The sequence below is a fragment of the Mobula birostris genome, chromosome 15, assembly GCF_030028105.1.
Source record: "Mobula birostris isolate sMobBir1 chromosome 15, sMobBir1.hap1, whole genome shotgun sequence".
Lineage (NCBI taxonomy): Eukaryota > Metazoa > Chordata > Chondrichthyes > Myliobatiformes > Myliobatidae > Mobula > Mobula birostris.
In genome coordinates, this window is record NC_092384.1 from 26,239,049 (window position 1) to 26,250,415 (window position 11,367).

An 11,367-nucleotide genomic window follows, 5' to 3' on the forward strand; every position below is an offset into this window, starting at 1 on the left:
TGTTTTGACCCCAGCATCTGCAGATTATTTTGTGTTCTGAGGGAGAAAAGCCTGCTTGCATTTAACCTATCTATACCTTTCATAATTTTGTACACCTCTAGCAAATCCCCCCACATTCTCCTATGCTGCTAACTTATTCACTCTTTCCCTATAACTCATATATTACTTAGATTTATTAATAACTTATAATTCCAGACAGGCCTTAAAGAACAACACAGGTTCAGAATTCATGTTGAAGAAGTACATTTATTTTCATTTGCATTTCACATGTTGATTTGCACTTAGTTGTCAGCAATGGTGCTATCGATCCAGTCCCTCAGCTCCGTCACGCGGGCATAGACACCAGGAGTGCTGGTGGAGCAATAGCCACTGCCCCAGGAAACGATGCCAACCAAGTTCCAGACGTTGTCCTTCTGACAGACAAGTGGGTCGTCAGAGTCACCCTGTAAACGAGTCACAGCCTCAGACTTGGTCTCATTGCCTTTTTGCAACTTGAAAGAGGTTGAAGTACTTTGAAAAGGTTTCATACCATGCAAGACGAGGCACCAGCTGCCCCAGCGCAGATCATGACATCGGTGACACTGCTACCCCAGTAGTTCCTGCAGTTCACGTTGGAGAGGAGCGGAAGAGCAGCTTGCTGAAGTTGGTTAGGTCGCTCAGCAGCTGTGGAAATGTTAGATGATACTTCAATCAGTTTTGCTTTATTTTTAAGGGTCATACTCCAATGAAAGTAAAAGGGTATATTTTCAGCCATTAGAAACCTTTTATAAACCTACTGATTGACTATACCTCTTTCCGGCCTGTCTCCCTTTTCTCAGTTCTTGTGCTTCCACTGTATCTATTGCCAGGATAAGGCTTTTCTTTCCAGGACAGGGAGGAGGTGAACGGCGAGGTGTAGCATTTCTGTTGCATGCAGGGATATGTGAGAGAGACTAGTGGGGAGGGCTGAATGGACAAAGGAATCATGGAGGGAGCAATCCCTATGAAACGCGGATAGTGGGGGAGGGGGGGTAAAGATGTGTTTGGTGCTAGGATCCCACTGAAGATGTGGAGAGTGGAGGGAAGGTAACGATGTGTTGGTGGTAGGATCTCTTTGCAGACGGCGGAAGTTGTGGAGAATGATGCGTTGGGTGCAGTGGCTCATGAGGTGACAGGTCAGGACAAGAGGAACTCTATCCCTGTTCAGGTGGCAGGAAGATGGGGTGGACGTGGATGTCCGGGAAATGGAGGAGATGCAGGTGAGGAAGAGAAACCCTGTCCTTTGTCCTTATCCCTGGGACAGATGCGACAGAGGTGAAGGAACTGAGCAAAGGGAATGGCGTTTTTACAGGAGATCGGGTGGAAATAGTATCGTCAAAATAGCCGTGGGAATCACCAGGTTTATAAAAGATGTCAGTAGATAGTTGGTCTCCAGAGATGGAGACAGAGAGATCGAGAAAGGGGAAGGAGGTGTCAGAAATGGACCAAGTGAATTTAAGGGTAGGGTGGAAGTTGAAGGCAAAGTTTATGATATTGATGAGCTCAGCATGAAGGTGTGAAGCAGCATCTGTGCAGTTGTCAATGTAGTGCAGAAAGAATTGGGGAGTTTGACCAGAGAAGACTTGGAACATGGACCGCTCTACGCAGCCAGTGAAAAGGTAGGCGTAGCTGGGGCCCATACAGGTACTCACGGCTACCCCTAGAGTTTGGAAAAAGTGAGAGGGACCAAAGGAGAAATTGTTAAGGGTGGGGACCAGTTCTGCTAGACAAGAAGGTATTGATGGAGGGGAACTGGTTGGGTCTTTTGGAGGGAAAAATACAGAGAACTTTAAGGCCTTCTTGATGGGGGATAGAAAGTTATAGGGACTGGACATCCATGGTGAAAATGAGGTGGTCACGGCAGGGAATTGAACATTATTGAGGAGATCGCAAGCATGAAAAGTGTTGCTGTGTTGATCTGGGAAAGGACTGGACCAAGGGGGATATAATGGAGTTGAGGTATGTGGACATGAGTTCAGTGGGGCAGGAGATGGCAGAGACAATGGTCTTACTCGTACAGTCACGTTTGTGGATCTTGGGTAGAAGGTAGAAACAAGCATTGCGGGTTAAGGAAACTATCAGTTTGGTGGCAGTGAATGTGAGATCAATGATGGCGACACTGAGGGTCCAGAATATGGTCCTTTTCAAGGAGGTGTCTTGAGAGTTTCCGACTGGTATCAGCAAGGTCGAGGTCAGTCTGCCACTCAGCAATAGCACCCCCTTTGTCTGCAGGTTTGCTGGTAAGGTTGTGGTTGGTGTGGAGAGAGTGGCAGGCAGTGCATTCAGAGGGAGTAAGGCTGGAGGAGGAGGAGAGGAGTGCTGAAATTGTGGCAGTTGATGTTTCATTGGGAATTACAGATGAAAAGATCTGGAGGTGGCAGAGAACCAGAGCGGGATGTCCAAGAGAAGGTGTAGGATTGGATATGGGAGGAGGGGCCATTGGTGCAGTGGACTGAGGGCCTGACAATGGAGGGGGCAAAACTCGTCCTACATTTGGGAAGGTGACAGTGAGAGAGCACTTAGGGACCAGTGACTATATTTCTAATAGTTATTAAAGGGTTATGGAAAGGAACAGAACTGGTCCACAGGTTCAAGTTCTAAGCTGGGGCAAGGATAATTTTAACAGTATGAGACAGGAGGTTGCAACGATTGTTTGGGGTAGGTAGTTTGTTGGCACAGAGCCCACAGGTAAGTGGGAGTCTTTTAAAAGTGATCTAGTAAGATCTCAAAGCCTACATGTTCCTGTTGGAGCATAGGGCAAGGCAGGCAGGAGTACAGAACCTTGGACAATGAGGGATATTGAGGCTCTGACCCTGGAGAAAACGAGGCATAGGTTTGTACAAGCAGCTGAGATCAAGCAATTCTCTGGAGGGATATAGGGCAAACAGGGGGCACGAGGGATTTTTGACAGAGAATATGAATAAAATTCTACACAGATTGTATGTATATTAACGTAGAAACGGAATAAGGCCCCTCAAAGATCACAAGGACATATCTTTGTGTGGAGCCACAGGAGGCAGGCATAGTCCTTAATGAATATCTCTCCTCTGTTATTTTTTAACCACAGAGAGTTTTATGAATGGCAGGGCACTGGGGAGTGGTGTAGAGCAGAGTGCAAGTCACAGGTAGGTGAGGAGGTGAAGAAGGCTTTTGACACACTGGCCTTTGTCTCTCAGGCCACTGAGTAGAGAAGTTGGGAAGTCATGTCATGTTGTGGTTGTATTGGACGCTGGTAAGACTGCTCTTGGAATATTGTATTCATTTTTGGTCGCCTTGTTGTAGTAAAGGTGTTGTTAGACTGGAAGAGGTATAAAAAAGATTTATAAGGATGCTGCCAGGATTTGAATAACTGAATTATAGGGAGAGGTTGAAGAAGCTAGGACTTTATTCCTTAGAGCATTAAGGACTGAAGATGATCTTATAGAGAGGTATAAAATCATGAGTGGCAAAGATAGGGTGAATGTATTCCGTCTTTTTCCTCAGAGTTGGGACATCAAGACCAAGAGGGCATAGGTTTAAGGTGAGAGTGGAAAGATTTCAGAGAAACTTCAGGGACAACCTTTTTTGTTCCACAAAGGGTGGTATCTATGCAGAATCAGCTACTAGAAGAAGTGGTAAGGCAAATATAATGACAAACTTTTTAAAGACAGTTGGACAGGTACATGGATTGGAAAGGATTAGAAAGTTATACACATGGATTAAAGAGGTTTTGAAGGTTATGGGACCATGGACTGGAAAGGTTTAGAAGGTTCTTGGTCCATGGATCAGAAAGGTTTAGAAAGTTATGGGCCAAACATTGGCAAATGGCACTAAATTGGATGGGGTATCTTAGTCTGCTTGGACCAATTGGGCAGAAGGACCCATTTCCAATCTATATGACACTGTGAACACCCTATCACTGGATCAGTTGTAGAAGCCCACAATATCCCTCTGATGAACAGAATTATCCTGTTCCTTGACCAGAGAAACTTGTTGCAGCCATGAAGTATTATTCATAGCATAACCTTCCAGATTGCCAATCATCTTGGGAATCTATCCACTGCTCCCTGTCAGGGTAAGGGTACAAAGGCACAGAGCTCGGAACTGCAACACTGTAATTTGTAAAGTTTTGAACTGACGTACGGTAAGCACGAGTCCTTCCCCATCCCGTTGTGACACACATCATGCCAGCAGGGTAGTTATCAGATACAGCGGCGAGACAGACTGGCGACACATGACTGTTGAACTGAACGGGGGTTGCAAGCTTCACCACAGAAACATCATAATTAATGGTGGATGGGTTCCACTTGGGGTGTGTAATGACCTGTAACAGAGAGAACATGGATGATGGCTGTGCCTAGTACTCATCTTTCACAGTTGGCACTTGCTTGAGACCGATAACTTCAGACTGTCCTGGATTTCATGTCAATGCAGCTGCACTCATGAATGGGGAATTGCTTATTCAAAATAGAATTCAGAAGTCCTTCATTAGAAAACAAAGTCAGCAATTTAAAGAAAAATTGATAGACTTACAAGCTGGAATTGGAAATAAGTGGCTGTATTCTGTGGTTTACCATCACACTGGTGCTGTTGTCTTGTATAAAACATCTTCAGTTTTTCCTTTCTGAATTTGATTAACCTTTTTGAGATAATTAGTTTTTTTAGTTGCCCAGACACTTCAATCAAGCCAGCAGTTCATGTGCTCATTTCTAAACTCTATATGAGCAAAACAGCAATCACCTCAGCACAATAGACAACAATTTCTCATTGCATGTACATCTGTCTCAATTGCTAATGAACTTCTTGCAAACTACTCAACACCAGGACAGAACGGTGGTCAGAAGACAAAAAGGAGATGCAAAAATCATTCAGAAGTGTCAGCAATCAATCCCAAATCATTGACTCAAAATGGCTCTGCTTTGCAACGGATTAAGCAATCGTTGGTAATCTGTTGATACACCAACCTTATCTAGGACAAGGAGACAAAGGACGAATCATGTAGAGAAAAGGGTGCCAGTCCAGCTACCAGGCCAGGGAGGTTCAAACGTTACCATGTGTGCAGCCATAGAGACACTGGCATTCTGGCATACAGCCCAAAGACTGGACCTTATACCACCCCACACATTATCAAATTCCCTGATGGGCTTTACAGGCAACCCTTAGTGAACAGGACGCCAGGATCAATGGCCACTCTATGTCATCATGTGGGACAATATATCTTTCCACCATTCATCTGCAGTGACTGGCTGGTTTCAGGCTTATCTATTCATGTTCGTTAAACTCTTTTCACTGCACTCCCCATTCCTCAACTCTCCTGGGTTTTTCCCTTCCTGCAGATGGCAGGCGTTATTACGACCAAAGGCTGCTGATGGACAGTATGATTGAGGATCACCATGCAGACGTCCAGGGCTGGATTGGGCATCCCGGGGGTGCATTGCTAGGGAGCACATTTGATGTGATGTTGATGAAAACATGATGCCAAACCAGGGACAAAATAGATCAGAGATGACCATTATTGTACGGCATTTCTGTTATCAGAGATGAATGATTTTTCTCTTCTAAAGGTGTGGTCAATTTTGTCTTTGACTTTCATGTAACAACAGTTGAGATTCCAGACTGTGTGTGTAGGTTTGCATTCTTGCCTCTCATCCTGTTGATCCTTCAAAGTTCTTACTCAAGATTGGAGTTGTAATCATTGTATTTACAATAATAGACAAAGTGTCTTGATCTCTGGCGTTATACAGAGTATGCACCAAGCATCACAATGTATGACTGACTACACTGATCATGTTATGCCTCTTTGAGAAGGGTGGCCAGTGTCTTGCCAGTGATTACCCAGTGATCACTGATATGTGTTAGTGATGTAATGCTGTGTGCTACTGTTTTAATTGAATTATTCACTTTTGCTGCAAATATTTATTGTTTTGACTTGCTGAGTGTAATTTGCAGTGAGGATGAGGAGTTTTGCACAATGGATTAGTCCTTTGCAGCCTGTGTTGACTGTTTAGAGAATGTGGCTACTGTTTTGAACAGTGTGGTTAAGCGACCGAGAAAAACTGTAATAGGACTAATAGTATGTTCTCTTTTAATTTGATCTAACATGGCCATAATACCAAGCATTAATGACTTAAGTTAGTTCTCACTTGATATAAGTGAGATAGGAATAAGACTTTAGTTTATTTTGTTGGTTCCAAGCTATAAGTATTCAACAGTCTTGAGGCTGACTTCATTTTGTTCTGGCTGAGAGCCTAATGATTTGTCAGCATTGACATTTCCAGAGAGGTCATGCATTCCAACGTGAAATATCTAATCTGTTTGCTTCATGTTTGTACTTATGACTGAGTTTGTCTTTTCACTTACTACACTGCAAGTAACATTTATTGCTGGAAGGCCCATGTGTCAGGGTATTGGGGCTAGTGCAGAGGAAAATTAATCTGATTAAAACTGGGGCCCCAACGCCTGAGGGAGGTGACATGTAATAATCTTTTATCATCTTTGTCAGCACCTGAAATAATCCTTGCTTTTGCTTGTTATTGATATCTTGTGATTCTATTATTGGTGGTATGAAGTTTATCATGGTGAGGCATATTCATATTGGAGATTGAAACCACTTCCGGCATTGGACACCCCTTACTAAGATCCTGTGTCCTGTCTGATTGGCATCCATCTCTGCACATCATTTTGGATCCTAACAGTACTGTAGCCTGAATTTGACCTGAATTTAAACAAATTCCTAGTTTTACAGGGAAATACGTACCTTAGCAATGGACATGGATTTCTGGCTGGCTTCAGCATTTGAGCTTTTGTCATGGGCACCAACAATAGCAAAGTCGTTCGTACTGTATGTGGCAAAAGAAAAACAAAAGCAGTGACAGAGTTTGCTTGTTGCAAGATACCAGCAACTCCAAGCTTCATCAGTGGTAGGGTGGGTGGGGGTTGTGGAGGGAAAATTGTACTTTCCAGCCAACGATTTCCCAAACTATTCATACCAGGATCTTCCCTCGTTAGGTCAATGTTCATGCCCACAAGTGCAATTTTTCTTTGCCTCATATATCACTTTGAACAAAAATATCAGTTAAAGCTGCATCATCCCTCAGGAATTAGAGAATGATTCACCAGCACATTTCTTTCTCTCTTTGTAGGTGCTAAGACTTACCTCACGCCACAATGTGCAGCAAAAAGATTGTTCTGGAAGACCAAATCAGCTGGCCTCAGCCCTAGTAAGTGCTAAACTCTCCGGAGACATACAGTATACAGTCACCTTGCAACACACACAAAATGCTGGAGCATCTCAGTAGGTCAGGCAGCATCTATGGAGGGGAATAAAGAGTCGATCTTTCAGGCTGAGACCTTTCATCAGGATTGGAAAGGAGAGGGGAAGAAGCCAAATGAGAAGGTGGGGAAGGAGTACAAGCTAAAAGGTGATAGGCGAAGCCAGGGTGAGGGGGAAGGTGGGTGGCGGAGGGGCGGAATGAAGTGAGGAGTTTGTAGGTGGATAAGGCAAAGGGCAGTAGGAGAAGATATTTTTGTTTTTTGATTGTTTTCATTGATCAAGGAACCACCGCAGAAATGCCGACCAGAGTCAGTCTGTTACACGAGGAAAAAGGATGCTCAGTATTACCACAAAAACATCTTAAGTTTTTCTCCACCATACAGAAGTAGTTTTATTGAAAGTTGACAGTGACTCCAGATTGCAAATTGGATAAAAGGAAACAAGACTCATAATATAACAAGGAGGTTATCAAACAGCATTGGATCATGAATTCAAAGAAATTCGTTGAAAAACAAAGTTCTAAAGATGCAATAAATAACTACTGTAAAACTAAACTTAAATTTTAAATGAAACCTATGATTAAAAATAGGGCTAATGTTGTAATACTAAGAACAGTTAAGTGGGATTTAGAAAATGATGTGGAAATCTGAAAAGTTGGATAAGAATTGCTTAAGAGGAGTTTGAAAAATGAATAAAAGATAATGTAAGGAAGTTTATGGGGATATAAGCTATTTTCCTGAAGAATATTTAAAGTAAAGAGAGCCTGGAACCAATGTGAGACAAGAGACGGAGATGAATTGTGCAAGATGAAATGGCAGCAAGATATTAAGCACTGGATTATATGATGCAAGTACTAATGGAATGAGAATCTGGATGCTACACAGAGGGATATGTCACTGCAGGAAGGGAGCAGTTCTAAAATGGAATCAAGAAGCTCCATGCAGTCGAAATAATTTGTAAAGGAGGATAATGTAATCTTAGTATTCAAATTGCCATTTAGCACTGGAGAATTACTAATCAAAAGATAGAGAAAAATAGGCCAAGTAATCATAAACTAACTGGTATGAGGACATTTATGGATCAACTCTGAGAATCTATAATTTCCCACAATTAGTAAGAATTCAGACATACATTAATTAAGAATAACCAGTTTGGATTTGTTAAAGATAAATAGTGATTTAGTAGAGGATTGTAGAAAGTATATATTACATAAAGGTTTTAAGAAAGTAATTCACATGAAGCTTGTTAAATAAAAACAGACAAACATATATTAGGACAGATAAAAAGTTGATTGACAGAAACAAGAGAGACAGAGAGAGAGGGTGAGAAAGAGTGAGAGTGTGTGAGAGAGAGAGAGTGAGAGAGAGAGAGAAAGTGAAAGAGAGTAGACTGGGTGGGACAGAGAGGGAAACTGTGCACCCCAAACAATGGTGCTGAGTTCACCTTCTGACAAATTAAAGACACTTCAGGAAAACCTCTGTAATATTCAAAATTAGGAAAATGGATAATTTTTTTGAGAGTTGTGGTGACTAAAAGCAAAACAGGATTATTTAAAGAAATGCCACTGGAATGCAAACAGATTTACTTTTTAATCTGTCGAACAGGAATGAGCAGAGAAATCTCTTCATATAACTTCATCTTTTGAGCAAAGAGCTGCAAATATTGCCCATTACTGTGTCTATTAACCAAACAGGATGCAATATAAATACAGAAGTATCTGGCCTTTTGTAGCAATTTCAACAGTTCTAAGGCTTTCGTATTTTTACGTGTCCGAGTTGCTAGCTCGATGTTCAACCCAGCACGGATGGAAAGTGTGCAAGAGAGCCGGCTGGATTTGAACTCGGGACCCTTCGCGCTGAAGGTGGGCAATGATGCCACTATGCCACCAGCCAGCGAGTCTAGTGATTAAGTTAGGGTCAAATCGGGGGTTGCTAGGCAATGTGGCTCGAAGGGCTGGAAGGGCCTATTCCGTGTTGTCTCTCTAAGTACTGTAAGTAAGAAACAACAAAATCAAATAACTTGCTGGATAACATTAACTGACCTGCAGGGAAATCTGCCAGGGCCAGGATCCTGCAACAGCCTCTTGACCATTAACAATTCGACTGAAGCCTAACACAACCGGGGTGATGGGTGGAGATCCGCAGCCTGCACCTGGGTGGAGAGAAGCAGTTGTTCTATGTAAATGTTGCTAATTGCATTCAACATGGCACCCTCCGTTCCAATGGTTAAAAGTAGAATTCTAATTTCAAGTGATATTACCATAGGTGACTCCGATGAAAGCGAAGCAGGAGAGAAGCCAGAGAAACGCCATGGTGAGCTTATAACATTCTTTAAGAGACTGATGATTGGTTTTATAGGGTCTAGTTGCCATGAACTTTATAATTCAAAGTCATGAATAAAAAATGCTCTGTGTGCAAATGTTAATGACAGCATATGTTGCTTATTCCTTTTCCAAGTAAACAAACATTATACAAAGTTGTGCAGACTCTGGAAAAATGGCAATTATCCTAAACAAATGCAAATAAGGCACATATGGTCTTTGACGCATAACTTCTCAGCTCTCTGCATTCTAGCACTTGATCACAATGAGTTGCCGGTAAACACTTGCACAGGTCAATGCAGTTCAGTGGCTGCTTTCCGAGCATCAGCGTCTTCACATTCAGTTGCTCTGATCCATCCCCATTTGTTGATCCAGTAAGAAAAATACAAAGATTGTTCTGGAAGACCAAATCAGCTGGCCTCAGCCCTAGTAAGTGCTAAACTCTCCGGAGACATACAGTATACAGTCACCTTGCACACACACAAAATGCTGGAGCATCTCAGTAGGTCAGGCAGCATCTATGGAGGGGAATAAAGAGTCGATCTTTCAGGCTGAGACCTTTCATCAGGATTGGAAAGGAGAGGGGAAGAAGCCAAATGAGAAGGTGGGGAAGGAGTACAAGCTAAAAGGTGATAGGCGAAGCCAGGGTGAGGGGGAAGGTGGGTGGCGGAGGGGCGGAATGAAGTGAGGAGTTTGTAGGTGGATAAGGCAAAGGGCAGTAGGAGAAGATATCGGATTGAAGAGGACATGGGGAAATGCGAAGGAGGAGAGGCACCAAGAGGAGGTGACAGGCAGATTAAGAGAAGAGGGGAGTCAAAATGGGGAATGCGAAAAAGGGAGAAAGTGGGGGGGGGGGAAATTACTGGAAGTGACTGGGTGCAAACTTAATGAAGTGCAGGTGTCTTTGAGAATCAGAATTAAATGTACTGTTGCCATACAGGCCTAAGATGATCAGCCTCAACAATCTCACTGAAGTCTCACATTAACTTATTGGTGACACTTTCTTCAAAACACTTTCAACGTCTTTTCCCAAACCTTTAATGTACCTCACTCGTGGCCCTCTGAGTTCTCTCTTTCTCCCGGTCAGGGAACTGAGCTGGAAGCTTGCTCTACTCTCACATGCAGTGTGAAGCTGGAGAGATCTAGATGACTGCCTTGGATTGAATTACATTTTTTGGAGATTAATTTTGGGTGCTGTATGTTTCTGATAACATGAACCCCTGGGTTTCACACAGTGGGAGTGTCATAAATAACAAAGAATGATATTTATAAGGAAAGCTAGTTTTCTTGCATAAAATTCATGCATAATATTTATCATACCTTGTACGTATGAGAAAATGTCCTTACAGTTCTGATTTTCATTTAACTTCCATTTTAATAGGTGTTTAGATTCACCTAATATAGTACCAAGAATACTTACACGTAAACAAATCAGGAGCACTAGTAGTCCACTCAGCCCTTTGATATCGTCTACCGTTCCTTATGATTATGGCTAATCTGAATGACCCTACCTGCAGTAACCTTTTAGACTTCGGCTTACCAACAATCTATCTAACACTGCCTTAAAAATATTACAAAACTCTGTTTCCAACACTGTTTAAGGTAGAAGGTCCTGGAAACTCATGACCTTCTGAAAGAGAAGACAATCTCCCCTCATTTCTTTCTCAATTGAGCAAAGAGTATTTTTAAACAGCGATCCCCAGTTATAGGTTCTCCTATGAGGAAGCATCCTCTTCACATTCACTTTATCAAGTCCCCTCAGAGTCAATTGTGTTTC

The 11,367-nt window shown here is 42.5% G+C and overlaps 1 protein-coding gene across 1 annotated transcript; it reads right to left on the bottom strand.

The window, feature by feature from the left end:
* Positions 1–281: 281 nt before the first annotated feature.
* Positions 282–9,641, bottom strand: LOC140210270 (chymotrypsinogen 2-like). Its single transcript, XM_072279143.1, has 8 exons — positions 9,530–9,641; positions 9,312–9,421; positions 7,526–7,584; positions 7,154–7,174; positions 6,755–6,836; positions 4,141–4,321; positions 530–663; positions 282–443 (listed from the first exon to the last, which is right to left on the bottom strand). Exons 1-8 carry the CDS (start codon positions 9,639–9,641, stop codon positions 282–284), a joined length of 861 nt encoding a protein of 286 aa, XP_072135244.1.
* Between the last annotated feature and the right edge of the window lie 1,726 nt (positions 9,642–11,367).